Raw genomic sequence first — 24,198 nt, 5'->3', positions numbered from 1 at the left:
TCTTAATGGTATAATATGTATATTCTAGTCATAAATTCAAATTATGTGATTGATTTGAAAGACATCTATTCCACATAAATTATATGTTTTTAATGCTGAAGAAATATTATATAATTTGTAGGTTTCAATCATAAATTAGTCTTACATGTCTCAGATACTTCTCACAATCAAATTACCTAGTCATGAATTTATTTTAGTGTGTTCATAATCAAATAGACTGTGAAGTCCTTAGCATTTGTGACGTTGTGAAGTTAAAAAGATCGGACACAATCAATGAAAACACCAACTCTGAGAAAACGTCCCTTGCATTTGAAACAAAGTATCAGAATAATTATAAGTGAGAAGATGAGTGGGAAAAGCCAGAGCCAGAGAACTTATTCCCCATGAGAGAGTCCTTAGTGATCGTGACCAAAGTGAAAATGCTCTCAATAACAATCAGAATCCGCCATTCCAACGGTACCCACTGGCGTCTTTCTCGGGCAAGAATCGACCAATGCTTTTTTGTGTGTTTTGGTTTATCAAGAATTTGCAGGCCAGAGAACAAATTAAGGAATCTGCACTTTGGTTTTTGGAGGGGCCTGAGACACATCCTGGATTGCAAACTATAAATTCCCCCAACTCACACAAACTCGAACAATGCCTGTAGTTTACTGGCTGTGACTCTGTGAGTGACATTGTTGTATTGGGTTTTGTCTGATCAAGAAGTTTGTTTTTATTTTATAGAGAAAATGAGCGAAGAAGTCGCAAGAGATTTGGAAAGAATGACAATAAACCCAACGGGGAACCCCATTACTGAGACTAATCCAGAAAAGCTGATGATAACACCCTCGGGCAACGTGGTGGAGAGCACTGGAGAGCAGCACCAGGAGCTCATGGCGGCCCCCACGCCCACCAAGGCCCAGCAGGCTCCCCGCGTGGACTGGGCAAACTATTCCAAGAGGGTGGTCATCAAGAAAATCGTTGGGCGGCCTGACGGTGGGGCTGGGCTGGTGGGAGCGGCAGTGACAGTGGGTGGTTGGGTGAAGAGCGGGCGGGAAGTGGGGAAGACCAGTTTTGCTTTCTTGGATATGAACGAAGGCTCCTGCCCACCCAATGTGCAGGCGCGCGTTCCGCTCTGCCTGCGTTCGCTCATGAGACTGGTGGTGGGAAATACCAATGGCAACCCCACTCCCGGTGCCACCAATGGAGGAGCTGAGCCCAAGCCCAATGGGAATGGGAATCATGGCAGTGCCGCTGCAGAAGCTGCACCCAACCCAACACCTGGAAGGACCATTGCTGGTCAAGCACATTTGCAGCTCAATGATGGTTCTTGCTCTACAAATCTCCATGTATGCAATGCCCTTTTATTTCAATATCAAGATTTAGAAATGATAGTACAGCTTTTTTGTCCTTTACTTTAAATTTAAGTACAAAAATGTTGGAGTTTAGGATTTGGCTTCACTTTTAGTGGGAGTGGTTTTTGGACTTTAAATTGAATGAGGAGTTTTTGATGGATGTGACTTGCTGATTGTTATGTATATGTGAAGAAGTCATTAGTTTTCGGAAACTCCTATTTCCACTTCTATAGGTTTATAAATGCCTTTCGACATGCGAGGGAAATACCGCTCGCCCTCTCTCTCCACGCTCCATTCATTGGTTCGCATGCTGTCATTCAGAGGGCTAGCGGTATTTCCCTCGTATGTCAGAGGGCATTTATAAACCTATAGAGGTGGAAATAGGAAAAGCCTTAGTTTTCTATCAGATTTTTAAGTTGAAATAAATAATTCATTTTTTAATAACTATGTCGTTTACTCAAAAGAGCCCCACCCCAATTGATTCATAGTGTAAAAACGTACAAGCAAGATGAATGCAAGTCTCATCACTAATTCAAGGCTCTAGAGTTTTGGTGTTTGGAATTGATTTGCAAATAATCTCACCGTACATATATGTATATATAAATATAACATTTTTTTATTATTATATATTATCATTCTTATTTCATAAATTTATTTATTTTCTTAATTAATTGATATAATTTTATTATTATGGTTGATGTGATTATTTAATTAATTGTAAATTAAAGATATTTTATAATAAATTTAATATAACTAATAATTATTTTTTATTAAAATAATAGGAATAATTTAATTTAAAATTATAGTGAAGTTATTTACTAAATTGTTGTATGATATTTTTTTATTTATAAGATAAGGGATTAGTTTCTTAATGATTTGATTGCTAAAAGATTTACGGAGAGATATGTTTGGCTCATTGTGATAAAGATAAAAGGGGAAATACCTTACTCATATGTTATTTTGGCTCTTGCTAAATTATTAGTATATCTAGCGTATTTTTACAAAGATGTACATACTCTACCCTCAAAATTTAAATGTGTAACTTTGAAAAAAATATATTATTAATCATTAAATCCACTTAATTTATATGATTAAATTCATTAATATATTATACAAACATTTTCAATTATATTTATACTTTAATAAAAAAATATTAAATTAAATATAATTTACATTTTTTTCTTAAAATAAATCATTTATAGTAAAGTGATAGGAAAACTCTAACATGACAGGATATGAAAAGAGTTTGTATTATGTGCGTTGATATTATGTAAAGTCATTTATTCAATTTCCAATTATAAAGAAAATAACAATTTACAATTTGATACGGATTGTGGTGCAGGTTGTAGTTGACGCTTCGGTTGCCACTCTCGGCCAGCTAACACCTACTGGAACGAGTATTCTAGTGGAAGGGGTCCTGAGAAAAGCAGCAGAAGGAACAAAGAATAAGGTGGAACTAAAAGTTGAGAAGGTTTTGCAAGTTGGAACGGTGGATCCTGCCAAGTATCCAATTTCAAGGACGCGGCTGCCACTGGAATTCCTCAGAAACTATGTTCACCTCCACCCTAGAACAAACACGGTAGGGTTTTGATTTATTGTGAACAAATTAATAGGATTAAGGAGTTATCTTTATCTTGCTTTTCGAAATTTTTAGAAATTAGATGGATAAGAGTGAGCTCAATTTACTCTGTAATCTGTCAGTTCGATTCATAAAAATTCCATACATTCCTTATTTTCAGAATCATCAATCTAGTTAAATTTAATATAATTAAGGACAGACCGATATTCCGGAAATTCTGATAATGTCCTTTTTCATAAACATTATTGTTTATACAAAGATATTACCATTCATTTTGGAATATTTCAGAAATCCAATAGAAATGAATAAAATTGTTTCATTTCATTCATACTCATTATATTTTCGAAATATTCCAAAACCTGAAATCAATTTAAAAATTGACAATGTGCATGAAGTATCTTGAACTATGACATATATATGTGCAGTGACTGTTTGTTGTAATTTAATTTGCAGTTTTCCTCTGTTGCCCGAATTCGTAATGCTCTTGCATATGCAACGCATACTTTCTTTCAAAACCACGGGTTTCTGTATGTTCACACACCTATCATCACGACCAGTAATTTCCCGGGTACAGGCGAGGCTTTTCAAGTCACAACACTGTTTAGTGAAGCAGACAGGGCAGAATGGGAGCTCAGGGCTCTTAGACAACCTACTGACGCGGATCTGCTAGAGACCAGGAATGCAGTAACACAGAAAACTAAAAAGGTATTGGATCTCAAGAAAACTAACAAGGAGTCTAAAGCTACCATAGATGCAGCCATTGAAGACCTTGAGAAGACCAAGGACTTGCTGTCCAAGTTGGAAGAAAAATTCAGATCGAAGCCAGTCAAGGTTCCGGAAAAGGATGGGAGGATTGATTACTCCCGAGATTTCTTTTCTCGTCAGGCCTATTTGACAGTATCAGGTCAGTTTCATGTGGAGAGCTATGCCTGTGCCCTCAGTAGCGTTTACACATTTGGACCAACCTTCCGACCTGAACTATCTCAGAGCACAAGGCATCTTGCTGAGTACTGGACAGTTGAGCCTGAAATTGCCTTTGCAGACTTAGAGGTATGTAAGATTGTTTTCTCTTTCATATTGTAGTTTGCCCACTATTTTTAATTCACTAATTGGTCCTGGTCCATCTCAGTAAGCATATCATTTTTTCCATGTTAATTTGATAGTAGGTATTTTTCCTGTTATAAATATTGTAAGATGTTTGAAAAAATTGTGAAATTGTTAATGAAGCTGATAGGAATGGTTTTTTTTCGAAATAGGGTTTTAGATTTATTTTTTTAAATAAAAATGTACCGATAATTTAGATTTAATAAGTTGTACTTTATTTATAGGAGGTTTTTTTTGTTTAATTTGTTGGAATTACAAAATTTGAGTTGTGAATTCTTCACAATCTAAGTGTTTTAGGTGTTTTCAGGGTGCTGAATTCATATATAGTTAAAACCCAAGTTTAAACCACACAAATCAAGATTTAACAAAAAAGAATCTACTGAATTCTGGCCAAAAACCCCAAAACATCTAATAAATAGACAATACAAATTTAATAATCTGAAAATATTCTTCATATTATGCACCATCTAACACCATCTAACAGATGAAATCAAAAGTTCCTAAACCATTTTTCAATTTCAAAACTTATACCCTGTGAGTTTGAGACATCCACTCTGTCCTGGCCTTAAAAATTTTCAACTTCACATAAATTCAATGGCACATAACTATCAACTTTTATCCATTAAAAAGTTTCATAGATTTTTTAGAAACATTTAACATTTTCAGTAGACACTTCATCCATGATCAGAATAATTATTTATATAATACTTCCAAATTCCTGTTTGATGTTAATTCTCAAATTTCTGAAATTTGATTCACCCATAATTATACCCATTTTTGGAAAATTTATTACTTGCAGGATGGCATGAACTGTGCTGAGGACTACCTGAAATTCACATGTCAATGGCTTCTGGAGAACTGCATCGATGATATGAAATTCATGTCAAAACAGTTTGACAAGAATGCAATTGATCGTCTTCGTCAGGTGGCCTCAACACCTTTTGCAAGGATTACCTACAACGAAGCAATTGAACTCCTCAAGAAGGTAGACAATGGTCTCTAAAACCTGGGGGTTTGGTACTTCAGGTTTTCATAGGAGTCTAGATCACCATGAATTTTACTATATTTCTAGTCATAGAAGATTTTGACTGTGTTGAACATGGACAGGTTCCAGAGAAAAAGTTTGAGATCAAAGTTGAGATGGGTATGGATTTAGCCCCAGAGCATGAGAGGTATAGTTATCAAATAAAAGTAGCACAAATTCCTAAAATTTTGAATTTTTCTGGAGTTTATTCCAATTTTTCCATATCTAAAGAATGACTTGAATTCTCATTATGTTCTAAATTTTTATCAGATATTTACCTGAGGAAATTTTCAAAAAACCAGTAATTGTCTATAATTATCCAAAAGAAAACAAGCCGTTCTACGTGCGTCTAAATGATGATGGTAAAACAGTTGCTTCCATGGAGGTGCTTGTACCAAAGGTATTCATTTATCCTTTTCTCAGTCATGGCTACTTGCTTGGAAATCACTAATGAATGCATCCACCCTGAAAATTATACATACCTCTGTCACAGTCTTACTCCGCAACTGTGAATTTCACTGATACTATTTTTAATTCCAATCTTTGGGTTTTGAATGAATTTTAATCTGTTCGACCTTTTTTCCAACAGATTGGAGGAATTATAAGTGGGAGTCAAAGAGAGGAGCGTTATGAAGTCATTGAAAAAAGGCATGTATTAAATTTTGTTTTCTATAAGATAGAAGGATGATTAGCATTAATTCTTTTTCAAATTTGATTGTAGATTTTAGAAATATTTTGGAATCTAATGAATAGTAGTAAGGTCAATTGTTTGCTAGATCTAGCAGCAAAGTTAATTGTTTGATCTAGCAGCCAGGTCAATTGTTTGATCTCGTTTCTGTCTATCGGGTTCTGAAATATTCTCAAAATTTACCATCAACATTTATGATGCCTTAAAATACTAGAGATTCGTACTCCACTCAGAATAAGAATGTGTAATTAGATTATTTTCATTTTCTGTTCTCAATAATACCAGCAAATTCTAAAATATTCCCAAAATCTACCATTAACATTTATACCCTAAAATACTAGAAATTCATACTCCAATCAAAATAAAAATGTTTAATTAAATTGCTTTCATTTTCTTGTGTAAATAATACAATGATCAAGATTTTGTTGTTATGATCTTTAGATTGTTTTTTTTTTTTTTTTTTCTGCTAATACATTGATTAAGAATTTGTTGTTATAATCTGTATTAAGTAAATTTTATTGGAAGGGAGATCAAACACCACCTTCCATATAAAAGGTTTTTTGTTAACTAAAAATTTCCTTAAAAAGCCCTACGTGCTTTATGTTCACTCAAATTTAAATGTTCTCTACTGCAATCATTAAACTACAAATTTAGTGAAACATATCTTAATACTGCAATCATTAAACTACAAATTTAGTGAAACATATCTTAATACTGTTAGAAATATGCTAATGTTGACGGGTTTTTTAAATTTACACAGGATTCAAGAGCTAGGATTGTCAAAAGAGCCATATGAATGGTATCTGGACCTACGCAGATTTGGGACTGTTAAACATACAGGATTTGGCCTCGGCTTTGAACGCACAGTGCTTTTCGCCACCGGTTTAGATAGCATAAAAGATGCCATTCCTTTCCCCAGAGCTCAAGGAAGAGCACATCCTTAAATAGTGTTTAGTTTCAGTGGTACTTGAATACATACTTAAATAAAGGCAGCTATTTAGTAATGATGGCCAATGAAATATTTATTGTAAACTTCACTATATTATTTGAAGTTCCTCTCTTTGATAAAGAAAAAACTGATTAAATTTGAAAAATAGAATAGTTTAATACTGCATTGTATCATGATTACTGATTATGAGGTTTCCTCTCTTTGATACAGAGAGGAAACTGATTGAATTTGGAAAATAAAGAATAGATTAATAGTGCATTGCATTACAATTACTGATTTGGTTTTGATGATGTTGCATTTGAATCCAGATAATTTTAATTTAAAATATTAAGACATATCTTATAATTCAGCATTCAATTTTTACTGGATGACTGTAGCATGGCTGCTTGTTTTCTGTAATAAATAATATATATATATGTTAGATCCAGTTATCTCATTTTAATTCTTTCACATGAAGAATTAATATCACATCAAATATCAATAACCTATGCATCCTTGTTAATAATCTGGTAACATCGCATAAAACCATGACACAGCTAAACGGACCATTGAAAACCTCTAAACATAGGCTTTTCTTAAAAGCATTATGTTAAAGTCACGGCGCTAAAATTCCTCTAATTTAGTTGTATAATTATCCTTGTAACATTCAAGTTCTAAAGTTCTTTAGAGTTACATGTACTATACTTGTAACAGTCTAAAATACAAAAAATAAACACACTTTCTTAAATTTGAAACTATAGTATTAGTGAGATGTTTTATTATGGCATTGTAATGGTTATATTTATGTGAATGCATATTATATTTATTCACATACAATACTTTAATATTTTTATTAATTTATATTAAAATAAGGAAAAATTATAATTATATTTGTTTTCATTAATATTGTAGATATTAAAGAAGAAGAATTATATAAAAAATTATTTTCAAAATAAATAATTTGAACATCCAAAGAAAATTTCTATAGAATTTTCTGGCACCTTAAATTCGTTGAGGCTAAGCTTTCTCTAAAGTATTTGCAACACTCAAACCCTCAAAGAGGCAATTTCTTTAGGTCAATATCATCTCATCCTTACCTTTGGGAGATCCACCCTCCCCTTCTTCAGTTACTTGCGTGGAAAATATATTTTCCTAATTCCATCAAAGTCATTCACATAACTTTTCACAATAAACATCATATGCACAATAATGCATAGAACACAATCTACTTATCTTATTAATACATAATAAATGTTGATGTGTATAGATCAATACCTTAATGCTCTTTTTAACTTCCATAACATATGGAAAACAACCTCTATAAAATATTTATTAAATCCACTCTCTCTTACACTATGTTATCCCTATTATAACTTGAGACCCTCTCATGGCTATTATGATGGTAGGAAATGGACGACAACCTCCCAATATTGCCTTAATCCTATGAGAAAACCATTAGCACATCCTGCCTTCTCACAAATTTGTCCTTCTTGGCTTCCTTATGCTATGAAATTTCAACCTTTCATTTCTAAGTGTTTTATGACCTATCATGTAAATGTCCATCGACCTTTAGTCACATGGCCTTCCCTAAGTATAATTGCAAAATGCCCCTTTTTATCTCTATACTTCATCTCATTGCTTCTTCTTCATGTATGCAATTAATCCAATGCATAATGTCTCTTCACATGGCTCTTCCATCTCTTATTTAAAAAGATCACAAGACCTTGATGTGCTACTATTTCCCTAGCACCAATCTCCTACTGGAGTCCTAGTCAAGAAATTTCCAATATCTAACCCATTATTAAATCAATGGTCCTTGTTATCCATGTCACCAATATTTTCATGTACATGTAGCTAATGATGCTCCTACATCAAATTCCTATCTTAGAAAATGAGCATGCTCAAGTGCCACATATGCCCCAGTCATCTTGCTAATCTTCCACATCCTTTTTTGTTGTTGCATCCTCTTTTGCAATATCTATTGTGCTCTTTTATGGCAATCCTCTTCTCTCCACTACATTCTCTCACTTTCTCACTTCAATTGGGCCTTGCAACCCTTTGCATTCAAATGACCATTATACATATCATCCTTCATCAACCTTCTCTAGCCTTTTGGAGATAATAATAGTGCCAATTCTCTATGCCACATCCTCTAAGCGAAAAACATAATGTCAATTCTCTATGTGACATTTCACATGCATAACCAAAATATAATATAGTATAATATAATATATGAGGTCTTATTATATATAATTGAGGTGCTCATAACAATATTTTCAATATAGTTAATTTATTCAACCATATCCATAAATATCTCTGTGAATATCTCCATAAATCTCTCAATTCTATGTGATCTCTATCCCTAACTTCTCTCGTTGTCCTCGTCTTTGATCTATACATGGACTTGTTACACAATTTACATTCATCAATATGTTAGGATGATTTCATTATATCATAAGTATGAATTATTCCTTCATATTCCCCCTTAATGAATACTTATGATTTAATTTGGATGTCTTGAGTTGTCTTCATCTTTAGTCTTCTACACTCTACACCATCTTCAATCTTCGTCATCTTCGTTTGTGTCTTTAGTTTTTATTGTATTTTTGTATCAATATTCGTTATAATTTTCTTGGATAATTATGGATCTTGAGTCAATTATCTAAATTGCATCATCTTCAATTCAAGGATTTCTTCAACTTATCATTGAGCTTCTCATGGGTTTTCTATGGCTTACCCTTCAACCATTACATCACAGGCAAGGTTTTCTTGGCTCACCCTTAACCAATACAATTTTGAAGTGGTTTCAGCTTATCGTAAACCTCCATCTATCCTTACAAAGTGGTTTTTGGTTTACCACAAACCATTACAAGAAAAATACTCATGATTCATTTGATTCAAGAAATGACTCGACAAATTGACAACTCTTTCCTAAACATGTTTAACTTACCTTAATGGCAACTAAATTTTGGAATACCAACTAACTTATGAACTTTGTATGGGAGATATTTTTGTACATTGGTAGACAATCCTATAAAATCCTTTCAACATAAAATAGACTTTATGCCATCCATTCACATCTATCCAACCATAATGTACCTATATGTGAGGCTCTAATATTTCTATATTCCAACACTTGTGATGACCATGATTTATAAGAACAAAAACATTGTAAGGATATAAATTCCAACATTTAGCTTATACATGTCCTTTTCTATGACAATGGTTGCAATTTTGATCTTGCTTGTTTACCTAATTTGTTGCACTACTACTTGGAGATGGCTCAAATATTTTCGCTTTCGTGAACTTGAGATTTGAATTTCTTGTTTGAACTTAATAACCAAGGCCTTTGTTGGCCTTACACATATTTGTATGAGCTTCTTAATACCTTGACCACCTTTTCCTAAACCCTTTCCATCAAAACTCATTTTCAAAATTTTGGAACTATTCCTTTTGTGTGCATCACAAAACAACCTAGTTCATCATCTTTAATAAGAAATTCATCTCTAGAAATATCATCAAGATCATCACTTGGAGCCTCAAAACAAGAGAGAGATATATGTACATCAATATTATTATCATCAACCAAATAACAAGTGGAACTATTAATATTCTAAATCAAGTCACTTGTATCACAAATTGCATTACACTTTATTTTCTCTTGATTTAATATTTTGTTTCATTTTCAAATGCTAACAACACATTTTAATTTGCTAATAGTTCTTACTACAATGACTATATCAATTTATCCTTTTGATCTAGATTTTTTAAAAGATCATCCACCAAATGATTTAGTGATTTCAATCTTTCCTTTAACATGTTGGTGCATTATGTAGTGAAACCAACAAATTCATGATAGAGTTCATTATCTTGTGATCTATATTTTACAACTTTTCCCATTATAGAATTATTTAGCTTCTATGATATATCTATTTCTTGTAAAGCATCATCAAGATCTTGTTGTAGTAGTTCGATTTCATGATTAATAGTTTGTAACTTTTTTCTCCTTTGCCGATTTTAAAAATGTTAATGATTCACACACTTGTCAAAGAATGAACACAATAAACACAAGGCGTTAAGTACAATTTATCATGTACTCATATCTCAAATACAAGGTAAAGTTGTTGGGTACCACCCAACATGCACTCAAAGGTATTTCACTTTAAAGTTTAATGAAAATTTATAAACATTGTAACTTCAACTATGACTCAACCCTCAAATTATTTATTTTGACTTTGAATCTTGATCATTTGTATTATAGTCTTCATTATCTTCACTAATATGAACCTCTTTGACCCTTTTGGCAATTTTGGACATCACTACAGAAATACTCTCTTCCTTACTTTCTTAAAAACATGGTAAGACAACAAATTCAAATGTTTCCAAAATTGCAACAATTTACCCAAGAAAATTATAGAGCATGACATTTTTTTAATCTTTTACACTTATCTCTTCTATACCTCCTTGATGTGCAATCTTACCTTTATCTCTGTTACTCTACAATTCATTTATGCTTATTTATTTTTCTAACCCCTTCTTTATGCATCTATTAGTATTATTTTCAAGCAAACAAAAAACAATTAATACAATTGGTGGTTTCCCTCACACCAACATCACTTTTACTAGTCACTCTCCTCCTTAGACCATCATCCTCGATATGGATATAAGTAGCAACATCAATGTCTAGTTTTTCTCATTGGAGATTTTTAAAATGAGCCTCCGACATATTTCTTCATAATATTCAAAAATATATCCTAAAGTGTAACCATTTGTGATATTCCCCACAACAATCTTAAATTGATAAACTTATAACTAATGATGAAGAATCTTGAGGGTAAGTTCAAGTTCCTCATGACCAAATCATGCCATTCCTAAAACATTTTCATATTCCATACTTTCCACCCCATGCTTCAAAATTTCCAACAAGAGAATCATCAAACCTTTTCTTCATTCAATAATATCATTTTTACTCTAGATCACCTTGAGTTCCAATCAATTGTTTGGTGAAAGTGGCTTCTAGGGTCCAATCTATATGAAAAACCAAGAATCTGATGGACAAGTTATAGGCTACTTGGTCTACTACAAGGCCATGATAGAAACCTCCTCTAAAACTTAAATTTGATAGCAACACTTAGAGTGTATCATTGTAATAGAGGCTGGACTCGAGATTGACCCTCACACTAGTAATTCTAGAAATATGTGTTTTTTCTAAGGAAACAAATTGTAGGCTCTATGCTAACCAAAGGTTTCTCTTTCTTTTGGTAACAAATCAAAAATTTGGATAGCAATTTCAATGACATTACAAATTCATACATCAATCATTTACCTCCATGTGATCTACACACTAAATACAACCTTGAAATTTACTTTCTTAACCTCAAACTCACCCTATGTCTTGTTTTAGATGGGTAAAAATATCCTTTATTTCACTTCAGAAATAAATCCCAACAATTATAGGATTTAATGACCAAGATTTTCTCTTTTCTCCATTTAAAGATAAGCTTCAACTCCTAAACAGTGTGATAGTTGAGTCCTTTAGTCTTCCCTCATAGTGATTCACATCAATTTACAATATAATTGTAGATTCATCTTTATCTCAGACCTCTTATATATCACAAAGGCTTTGGAAACCAAAACTTCAATGCTAAATGTTGGTATATGAACAACCATAGAGATACATTTACACAAAAACTTACACATAATAATGATAATATATCACATTTTATTAATTAAAATAATGATACATCATACCTTCACTTACATTAATACAATACATGAGGCCTTGTCATATAGCATTGAGGTGCTCATAACAAGATTTCCAATATAACTAATTGGTTCAACCATCTTCACAACTATCTCCACAATATCTCCATAAAAATTTCAGTTGATTTTATGTGATCTCTATCTCTAACTTCCCTCATTAATGTCCTCATCTTTGATCAATACATAGAATTTTATTACATAGTAAACTTTCAATAATATATTATAATGATTTTATTATATCATAAATATGATTTATTCCTTCATCTCTTTTGGAATTTTACATGGTACCTTAGTGCATCCATTTTTCTACTCAAAACCACATAACATAGAGGTATTGATTTCTCAAATGTTACACCATCCATATCTCTAATGCCCTGATGTATCTAGTAGTTAGATTAAACTTGATCAGTGTGATGAGACCTGGTATTGCATCAAGGATATTGCAACTTCTAAGGCTCTCAACTTAAATTATCAACTCGTGGTTTGTACAAGCTTAGAGGTGAAAGTGCTATATGCAAAGTAGGTTAAGTTCTACTCATGTTACCCTCTGTCATGTTGAGATTGCAACAAGATGATGGAGCTTAGTGAAAAGAGTCGCCTTCACTAAGTGGGCCCGCAGGCTATTTTTGGCGCAAGTCTATTTTTAGACTATGTCTATTTTTAGACATATGGATCATGTCTATGGATTGCAGGTTGTTGTTTATGGATGATTGATCAAGTTGGGAAAAAATAGATGGACTTCTATTTTTGATGAAAGTGTGAGTGATCACAGTGTGAATGATCAAAGTCTATTTTTAGACTGGCTGTCAAAAATAGAAAAGTCAAATATTATTATCTCACAATAATATTTGGACTATAAACTTAATCTTATTCTCTTGGAGCACTTCAGTTTGAGCTACAGAGGTGACACATGCAGCTGTCAGAAGGAAATACGCTTTTCTTATGAGTCAGTTGAGTTGTTGCATGCATGACTTCAGTTAGAACTCAATCAGTTGAGTTTGGTGGAGTTGATTGTGGAGTTGATGGAGTTGTGTTCAGTTTAGCTTTGTTAAACTAGTTGTATTTAGTCTAACTGGAAAATAGACTAGAGATGAGTTGGGTGAATTAGTTATTAATTAATTCACAAGTTATTAACTCATAATACAACTAATGAATACATCAGTTAACTCAGTTGCATGTCAGTGCATGTTCAGTTCAACAGGGACAGGTGGTAGAGAATCAGATTGCTATCAGTTGTGACTATAGTTGTGCACCAAATCTTGCACAATCAAGGGATTGAGTATGCCAATGAGTTTGCTCACGTATTTGCCCACATTATAGCTTGTGCTCACGTCCAACAATGTGTGAGTGACTATTTTGCAAGTGAAAAACGAGTTTGGTGCGCCATTCTCATCAGTTCTTGAGCAAGTATTGAGCAGTGGAGGCAGGCAAGCAGTGGAAGAGATTTGGAGATCAGATCTGAGCTGTATTGTGTGTAACAGAGGTGGAGGTACTTGTGAGAAGTATTATGCTGTGTAATGTTACATGACTCAATCATTAATATACAGATAGTGTGGGGTTTTTAGCGAGATGCTTTCCCCGGGATACATACTGTGTTAATGTGTGAATGCTCTTGATGTTTTATTGTTATTGATGTTGCTATATTGATGATCAACGTAGAGGAGCTTATGTATTGTGTATGTTTTCCGCAATAGTACATGATCAGGATAATCTCCATTGAATATGTGTTAAATTATTCAAAATTTCTACATGGTATCAGAGCAAGCTAGATAATTGTAGAAAAAGTTTCTACATGGTATCAGAGTTGTTGATCATCAGATCTACTATTCAGGAAGTGTTTACATTCTATTTCTTCAGGCAGAGTCTGTAATCGGGCCAGGTAGCCTTTGGATTCATCCTTCCTTTGGAAAGTGAGATATCCAGTGAATGCCCATACAGTCAATCTCTGTACGAGAAATATTGTGTTCTCACGAATCTTAGATTCGAGGCAGTTGAGTTGGAGCTGGTGGAATTCGAATTTGCAGCAGTGTTGTTGAAATGTCTTTCAACAGATTGCGAATGTTATTCCAAAGCAAGAGCGAACTAGCGCTCAAGGATAAACTCAGTAACAATAAAGGTGAGAATGGATCTTCATCAAAGGTATCTGATGAAGAGAATTGCGCTTTGGCTGCCAAAGCAAAGAAGGGGAAGAACAAGAAAGCTTCTCAGTCTGGTGCGAAAGGCAAGAAGCAGGATATGTCCAAGGTGAAGTGTTTTCACTGTCACCAGCACGGACACTATGCCACTAATTGTCCGCAGAAGAAGAAGAACAAGCAAGCTGTTGGATCTGCAGGGGGAGAGGCCTTAGCTTCTCAGTTTGAGCTTGATTTTTCATTGATCGCATGCTTGGTTTCAAGTGTGATGGGATCAGTGTGGTTCTTGGACAGTGGTGCGTCTTTTCACATGACGGGAGATAGAGATTTGTTCTCTGATCTGGAGGACAAAGATCTTGGAGTGCACATCGAGATGGGCGATGATGGTAGATACAGTGCGACCGGTATCGGTACCATTTCCTGTGAGAGGGAGTCTGGTAAACCCTTCGTATTGAAGGAAGTCATGCATGTTCCAGGATTGACGAAGAATCTCATCTCAGTGGCGATGTTAGAAGACAAGGGGTATGATGTTGTTTTCAGCGAGGGAAGGCTTTCCTGCGCAACAAGACAACTGGTGAGACCCGGAAGATAGGGGTTCGAGTGAGGAACCTTTATCAGTTGCATGTAGATGGATGCGCAGCAATGGCAGGCAAGGCAGAAGGATTGGTGAGTCGGGATGATGGCGAGTTGTGGCACAGGAGATTGGGTCACCTTCACCATGGAGCCTTGAAGATACTGCAGCAGATCACTACAGGGCTTCCTAAAGGTACACTTGCGTAGTCAGATCAGTGCAATGGGTGTACTTTGGGGAAGTTTGTGAAAGCCACCTTTCACGAGAAGGATAGTCGCGCCACGACGATCCTTGAGAGAATTCACACAGACGTGTGTGGACCTTTCTCAGTTGCTTCGACAGCAAAACACAGGTATTATGTGATTTTTGTTGATGATTTCTCTCGTAAGTGCTGGATCTTATTCATGCAGAAGAAGAGTGAGACATATTCAAAGTTCTGTGAATTCAAAGCACTGGTCGAGAAGGAGTCGGGGAAGAAGGTGAAGGCTCTTAGGAGCGATAATGGTGGTGAATACATCTCGGATTAGTTCAAGGATTTCTGCAAGGCAGAAGGGATTCGTAGAGAGCTCATAGCTCCCCATAACCCAAAGCAGAACGGGGTAGCTGAGCGGAAGAACAGAACGATTGTGGGTGCTGCACGGGCAATGTTGCATGATCAAGGCCTACCCCTTCACTTGTGGGCGGAAGCATGCAATATAGCAGTTTATGTGCAAAACCGTTGTCCTCACAGGATACTTGGCATGAGTACACCCGAGGAGGCTTATTCTGGTAAGAAGCCTGATCTTTCTCATTTGAGGATTTTTGGTGCTAACGTTTACATGCATGTGATGAAGTATGCCAAGAAGAAGTTGGAGCCGACCGCAGAGGTTGGGATATTTGTGGGGTACACTGATACACCCCACAACTATCGTGTGTATTTGCCAGACAGTGGTAAAACTGTTGTGCGACGGGATATAAAATTTCAGGAAGAGAAAGCCATGAAGTGTTCGCTTGAGAGGGAGCTACACTTGCATGCAGATGAAAAGCTATTAGTTCCTAAGGATGAGCTTCAGGATGTGGATCAGCCACAGGAAGAGGTTCATGGAGTGGAAGAGACCACTCATGCAGCGCCAACCATCAGAGGGCGAAAGCGCTTGACAGAAGCTGAGCGACTGGCTCAAGATGCAGAGAAAGTTGTAGGACCACCTACAGCCCAACGCAGACAGAGACAGTCACCTGATCGGTACACTGGATACATGGCTTTTATGAGCAAGTGTGTTGTGACTGAGCCATCCTCTTTCGAGGAAGCTATGGAGGATCCCGCATGGGTAGACGCCATGGTGGAAGAGTATGATTCTATTGTCAGAAACAGTGCATGGGAGATTGTTCCTAGACCGAAAGGAAAATCAGTGGTGGGTTCGAGATGGATCTACAAAGTTAAGCAGGCAGCGGACGGGAGTGTGGAGAAGTACAAGGCAAAATTTGTTGCCCGAGGCTTTTCACAGATTGAGGGGATCGATTATGAGGAGACCTTTGCACCTGTCGCAAGGTATTCTTCCATACGGACGATTCTTGCTCTCTCAGCGCAGATGGGATGGCACATTCATCATATGGATGTGAAGACTGCGTTCCTCAACGGAGTCATTGATGAGGAGGTGTACATTGAGCAACCCGAAGGCTTTGAAGTCTTCAGCAGCGAGTCGCATGTGTGCAGGCTCAAGAGAGCGATGTATGGGTTGAAGCAAGCACCACGTGCTTGGTACACACGGATAGACAGCTATTTCACAGGACTTGGATTCTCCAAGAGCGAGGTGGATCCAAACCTATACCAGATTGTGGTGGAGGGTAAGTTGCTTATCATTGTACTGTATGTTGATGATTTGATTCTAACGGGTGATGAGTTGTTGATACTGTCATGCAAGAAGGATCTTGCTACAGAGTTTGAGATGAAGGATTTGGGCCTCCTTCACTATTTCCTGGGATTGGAAATATGGCAGCGCAGTGGTGGACTGTTTGTTTCTCAGGGCAAGTATGCTCGGGAGATACTGGAGAAGTTCAACATGCATGGCTGCAAGCCTGTTGATACTCCTCTTCCTGGAGGTTGGAGGAAGGAGGATGCCACTTCGGGAGAAGAAGTGGATGCCACTGTTTATCGACAGTTGGTGAGGTCGCTGATGTATTTGGTCAATACACGACCTGATATATGCTATGCAGTTAACCAGCTTTCACAAGCTATGGTTAAGCCTACCAAGCTCTTCTAGAAGGCGGGCAAGCATGTATTGTGCTACTTGAGAGGCACATCGGGATATGGTTTGTGGTACACACAGGAGGATGAGGTGAAGCTATGTGGCTTCACGGATGCAGATTGGGCAGGGAGCCCAACAGACAGAAAGAGCACATCAGGAGGGGTCTTCAGTATTGGATCGACAACAGTTTCTTGGTACAGCAGGAAACAGAGATCCGTGGCACTCAATTCAGCGGAGGCCGAGTATATGGCAGCAAGTTTGGCTGCATGCGAGGCTATATGGATGAGGAAGATCCTAGTTGGTTTGTTCGGTTCTCATTTGGATCCTACTGTGATTTACTGCGATAACCAAAGTTGCATTAAACTCTCGGATAATCCTGTATTTCATGATAGATCTAAACATATTGACATCAGGTACCATCATATCAGAGATTGTGTGTAGCGGAGGATCATGTTACTTTCGTACATTCCAACGGAGGATCAGGATGTTGATATTCTGACGAAGGCTCTCACCAGGAGCAAATTCGAGTACCACAGAGGCAGGATAGGGGTTGTTGATGATCCATATCTTGTCGAGAGGGAGTGTTGAGATTGCAACAAGATGATGGAGCTTAGTGAAAAGAGTCGCCTTCACTAAGTGGGCCCGCAGGCTATTTTTGGCGCAAGTCTATTTTTAGACTATGTCTATTTTTAGACATATGGATCATGTCTATGGATTGCAGGTTGTTGTTTATGGATGATTGATCAAGTTGGGAAAAATAGATGGACTTCTATTTTTGATGAAAGTGTGAGTGATCACAGTGTGAGTGATCAAAGTCTATTTTTAGACTGGCTGTCAAAAATAGAAAAGTCAAATATTATTATCTCACAATAATATTTGGACTATAAACTTAATCTTATTCTCTTGGAGCACTTCAGTTTGAGCTACAGAGGTGGCACATGCAGCTGTCAGAAGGAAATATGCTTTTCTTATGAGTCAGTTGAGTTGTTGCATGCATGACTTCAGTTAGAACTCAATCAGTTGAGTTTGGTGGAGTTGATTGTGGAGTTAATGGAGTTGTGTTCAGTTTAGCTTTGTTAAACTAGTTGTATTTAGTCTAACTGGAAAATAGACTAGAGATGAATTGGGTGAATTAGTTATTAATTAATTCACAAGTTATTAACTCATAATACAACTAATGAATACATCAGTTAACTCAGTTGCATGTCAGTGCATGTTCAGTTCAACAGGGACAGGTGGTAGAGAATCAGATTGCTATCAGTTGTGACTATAGTTGTGCACCAGATCTTGCACAATCAAGGGATTGAGTATGCCAATGAGTTTGCTCACGTATTTGCCCACATTATAGCTTGTGCTCACGTCCAAAAAAGTGTGAGTGACTATTTTGCAGGAGAAAAATGAGTTTGGTGCGCCATTCTCATCAGTTCTTGAGCAGGTATTGAACAGTGGAGGCAGGCAAGCAGTGGAAGAGATTTGGAGATCAGATCTGAGTTGTATTGTGTGTAACAGAGGTGGAGATACTTGTGAGAAGTATTATGCTGTGTAATGTTACATGACTCAATCATTAATATACAGATAGTGTGGGGTTTTTAGCGAGATGCTTTCCCCGGGATACATACTGTGTTAATGTGTGAATGCTCTTGATGTTTTATTGTTATTGATGCTGCTATATTGATGATCAACGTAGAGGAGCTTATGTATTGTGTATGTTTTCCGCAATAGTACATGATCAGGATAATCTCCATTGAATATGTGTTAAATTATTCAAAATTTCTACATGTCATTAGATCAAATCAAGGTATTCAGAGACTACTCCTTCAGCTAACTACAAAGAGAATTTTGTAGAATTTTTCTACAAATCAGCTAGCTCTGATACCATGTAGAAATTCCGACTGTAGATCAACAGATTATGTAATATACTAAGGCAAAATACAAGATCTACTTCTACAACAAACTTGCTGAAGCTTAATCAAATATGAGCAAGATCAATTAGAACACATTTAACTGAGAATGAGAAATCAATCACACATGAATACAGAAGAATAACAAGGGAAAGCCTCAGCCTAAAACCCCAATCTCTATATTATCATACAAGTGGAAATATGTTCAAGTTACATAAAGAATCAACTCACAAGCTATCCTGCTCTCTCTGCAATCAAGCAATGTTGCTCATAGACAGTCAAAGGCTTCTCCAAACCTTCTCCTCTGCCCTCCAAGCCTCCTATTTCCTTGCGTAGTTTTCCTTGGGATCCAGTGTTGCCACCTGTGTGAATTGGCCTCTTCACACACTCACTAACCTCTGATCTAACTGTGCAATCCTGAAGGATATAATTCCTTCTGCATGGATGAGTTTCCTATATAGGAAAAATCCTCCAATTGATAGTACGTTGTCCCATCATCTGATCTCAACTGGGTCTCTGAATGAACTGACATGCATGAGTTATTTATGACAGAATATTCAGTTATCTGAAGTGCAACAGTTACATGCACGCATGCATTAACTAGCTGAACTCACAATTAATTCCACAAACCATTAGAACTCAGTTAACTGAGCTAACTAATTACAACTCAAATTACAACTCATCCTTATCTCTTTAACTAAGGGATAAATTCCTCAATTAATGGGATAATTGTTTCATGTCCCCACATAGACTTCATGTTTGATTTTCTACAACTAATTAACTCAAGATGAATTAATTAATTATTTTACAAACAACTGCTAAGATCAAATTCGAATTTTACTTCTCAATTTTAGTTCAGGGACTAACTAAAATTGGAATCTAATCCGAAATGCTATTTATAGCAATGCTATTTTTAGCACATATGTGTATCATAATAATGAAATGTATATACGGAGAAAGATGGACGCAGCAGCAGTGACGCAGGGTTTGAGTTCTTCGTTCTTGCCTTCGGCCGCTCAGGTTAGGGCCCATCTCGGTGCTCAAGATGGCCATGAAGGACAGAGGGCCCATGTGTTATCCCGTAATAAACTCTGTAATCAAACTGAATCAAAGCGGGATCTTGCAGAAAGCCGTCAAGAAACGTTCCGATCCAGCTTTTGGGGCAGCTGCGGCAAGCTCAACGCGGGTTCAGTATGCCCTCATAGCAGATCTGCACACGCCACTATGGCATCGACCGGTCAGTTAACCATGCGATGTGGCCACAAACCAGAGCAGGAGATTTCAAAGTCAGCTTGGTCTGTGTTTAGATCTGGGGAAAACACGCGCCCTCCGAAGCACAGTCTAGGCTTCAGATCTGACAAAGATCAGCCAGATCCGGTCACCCAGAAGGAGGAACTGCCCCCGCTCAGGCCAGATCCAAAGTTCTGTTCACATCATGGCCAAGATCTTGCAGATCTGCTCCCCTGGACGGGAAATGGCCATGGCAGATCTGCTCAAGGAAGCTCAAAGCCATCACCTGACACTTTTCAGATCCAGATCTCTCAGCCTTCAGGCAGCACTATCATGCAATGGGTTAGCCCTTCAGATCTGGTGCTGGATCTTAAACTGAAACTGGAGAGCAGAACGGGGATCCCTGCAGGCATTCAGCGACTCCTCTTTCAAGGTAAACAACTTGAAGACCCTGTTTCCCTCTCTGCCTACAGCATTTTAAGGAACAGTTCTGTAGTGGTAACCCTTCGTTTGAGAGGAGGGGCAGCGGGACAGCCTTCCTCCTCTCGGCCTTTTTCATACAAAGATGTTGTTCACTCTGAGCTCCCCAATCCCCCGGAAGCCCTTAAATCTAAGGCCTTCTTGGTTGACAAGGCTGAAGATATTCCCTTTATTGAACTCAGGCATGATGAACTGGCTTCCCAGCTTCAAAATTTTGCAGAAAGAGCCATCATTTGCAGATTCAATGGATTGTGGCCGCGATCTCAGGATCTTTATGCATGGATCCATGCAAACTGGACACATCATTGTAAGGTCTTTTTTTGCTCCAAAGGTTATTTCATTGTTTTATTTGACAATAGTAAGCACTATGAAAAGGCCTTAGAAGAAGGCCCTTGGTTCATGGGAACTGCAGGACTTTTCTTGACTCCTTGGTTCCCAGATTTTGATCCAGCTACCGCAGTCATTACTAAGACGCCTGTATGGATCCGGCTCCCAAACTTCCCTGCCCACCTGTGGAGCACTCGCGTCTTCAGAGTCATAGGAGACTCATTGGGTAGATTCATTCATGGTGATCTTTGGAGGGAATCCAAAGGTCTCTACTCATTTGCAAGAATATGTGCAGAATTAGATCTGAGCAAAGGACTTCCAGAACAGATCAATCTCAAGATCAACGACTTCGTATGGACCCAGACACTGGACTACGAGAATACTGCTTTCCGGTGCCGACATTGCCACCAATCTGGGCATTTGCAAGATACATGCCCATCTCGCCCAGCAAGAAAGAACAAGGCCAATGTCTCCAAGCCCAAGGCAAAACGATGGGCTCCTTGTTCTCCTCCTCCTGTCGAGAACTCTGATTCTTCCAGCTCTGAAGATGAAGATGAAAACAGTGATGAAGAGTTGCTTCAATCGCCTCATTTCGAGGCCCCTCCCACAGATGGTCTGGCGCCTTCCACTGACTCAGCCATTGCTCAGAAACGTGTCCATTTGTCCTCCTCCTCTGATTCAGAAAAGGAAGGTTCTCCTGGGGAGGTTCCCAATCTTCAAGTTATTGTTGCTCATCCACCCCAAAATGGGTGGGTTGAAGTCAAAAAAAGGAAGGGTAAAAAGATTCGTGTTGATCCCTCTACCCTTTCTGGGTAGGAATCACTGCTCCTTTAGCTCACCAGTGACTCGTTGTAGCTCCTTGCTTGCTGTTTTCCTTCTCCGGAACCGAGGTTGATAGTCCTATCATTTCCGGTGGCCGGTTTTTTGCATCTCTGGAATGTATCCTCTTGTACAATATTGTTTCCTTAATAGAATTAGTCTTAATCGAGAAAAAAAAAATGCTATTTTTAGCACTTCCATTTTTCATTCCTTGTTGTTATGTCCAACACTAGTACCCGAACTGCTATTTATAGCAGTGCTATTTTTAGCACTTCTATTTTTAACATTTCTTGTTGCTATTTTCAACACTCCCTCTCAACAAGAAAGGCATTCAACTCGAACCTGATCCTAAACCTTTGGAATGTTTTGCATGCAACAATTCTCCCAACTGGCCTCCCTGTTGGGCTAGAAATGTCCTCTAATGCTAACAAGTGCTTCCTATGTGACCTCTGAGATGTTGCAACATTCCATGCATCTCACACCGTTGCATACCTCTTTGTGTCATCCTGCATTGGTGCAACACTCATGTGCCTCTCACATTGTTGTAGCTTGTTATCTCTGCACTGTCTTGGGATTCTTGCACTACAGCTCTCTCTGCCGCTCCATCCGCATCTATCTCTACCCACTCAACCAGTCCTGCTACTCCTTGTCGGGGCTCTCATAGCAAGGTCTAATCAAATAGGTTGGGTACCTCAATGATCCTACTCCTATTCCAGCCTTCTTGGGACTGTCACTCCATATCGCCCCACCTCCTACCTGGAGGTATGGATGCATGTGATCCTTTTGCCCACTTGGCTTGAAATTTTGCCCCTACTGGAGGTCTCTGTATGAGTGGATGCCTCCACTCGGTCTCCTCTCCGCTTCTCCAGTTGTGGCTACTCCACAACCTCCTGAAGCTGCTTCACCAATTATGGCTCCTCCATAATTGTCTGAGACTTTTTCTGGCGCTACATGTTGAGAGGTAATTTACTCTCCCTCTCAACCACCAAGTCTCCATCAGTTGCCTTGCTCCTCAAGGCTTTGCATGCATCTTGAGCCTTAAGAGAATACAGGTTCTTGACTCATGAATCGATCTGCTTCACCTGTCTCGTGGTGATGTGTCGAAGGAAAACCTTTCCCTTACTGAAGACTACATCATAGCCTTTGTCTTCCAGCATTGCGGTTGACACCAAATTTCTCCTCAGTCTTGGTACATACTTTACATCAGTCAGGGTGAGGGGAGCTCCATGCTCCCTTTGAAACACAACCATACCTTCACCTGAAACACGGTAATTTCCATCATTGCCCATCTCGATTCGCATCTGGAGATCCTTCTCCTCCAAGGTACTGAAAAGATTCTTGTCACCTGACATTTGGAATGAAGCTCCACTGTCCAGGTATCACACACATCCCACCATGGATGAAACCATGCATGCGATAAGCGAGAAATCCAACTCAAACTATGAGGCCAGTGCCTCACCATCAGAGCCCTTCGAGGAACCCTTCTTGGATTTCTTCTATGGACAATTCGTAGCATAATGGCCCACTTCATGACAATGAAAGTGTCGCACTTTCGATTTGTCAAGCTTCTTCCCACCATGGGAAGAACCGGATTTGGGATGGGATGCCTTCCCTTTCCCTTTCCTCGCCTTACTTACTAAGGCTAGATTTTCCTCATCATCTTGCTTTGATGAGGATCCATCTTTGGTGCTTCTTCTTATCTCCTCCTGCATCAGATCCAACCAAAGTTGTTCCTAATCTGGCAATTTTTCTCTTCCATTAACCGAGTCTTGGTAGCTATGCCAGCTCTTAGGAAGACCGAGGAGTGCAAGGCTCACCATGTCATCATCAGAAGTCATGATCCCTACACTTCCAAGCTCATCCCTGCAGGTGGTGAGCTTATTCAGATATGTAGAGATCGTGTTTCCCTTTTCCCACTTGATTTTGTGAAGCTTGTCTTTCAGCGCTAGCTTCCTCTGATCGTTGTTGTTCTAATATAGATATTTCAATGTTTTCCACATTGAAAATGATGTCTCCTTCCCATGGAGGCTCGAGACAATGTGGTCTCAAACTCCCTCCAGGAGGATTCTCCTTGCTCTAGCCACACATTTCTT

The 24,198-nt window shown here is 37.8% G+C and overlaps 1 protein-coding gene across 1 annotated transcript; it reads left to right on the top strand.

The window, feature by feature from the left end:
- Nucleotides 1-592: 592 nt before the first annotated feature.
- On the top strand, nucleotides 593-6,948 carry LOC149239973 (asparagine--tRNA ligase, cytoplasmic 1-like). The gene is made up of 8 exons (XM_089373595.1): nucleotides 593-1,328; nucleotides 2,677-2,913; nucleotides 3,367-3,963; nucleotides 4,817-5,002; nucleotides 5,125-5,189; nucleotides 5,312-5,441; nucleotides 5,631-5,689; nucleotides 6,490-6,948. Exons 1-8 carry the CDS (start codon nucleotides 729-731, stop codon nucleotides 6,671-6,673), a joined length of 2,058 nt encoding a protein of 685 aa, XP_089229721.1. The 5' UTR covers nucleotides 593-728; the 3' UTR covers nucleotides 6,674-6,948.
- The last annotated feature ends 17,250 nt before the right edge of the window (nucleotides 6,949-24,198 follow it).

Source organism: Pinus tabuliformis, chromosome 8 (genome assembly GCF_031772625.1).
Source record: "Pinus tabuliformis cultivar Carrire ecotype Pingquan chromosome 8, CPIR1, whole genome shotgun sequence".
In the NCBI taxonomy this organism is placed as follows: domain Eukaryota; kingdom Viridiplantae; phylum Streptophyta; class Pinopsida; order Pinales; family Pinaceae; genus Pinus; species Pinus tabuliformis.
Note: the sequence above shows the minus strand (reverse complement) of the source record. Positions and strands in the feature narration are given on the sequence as shown.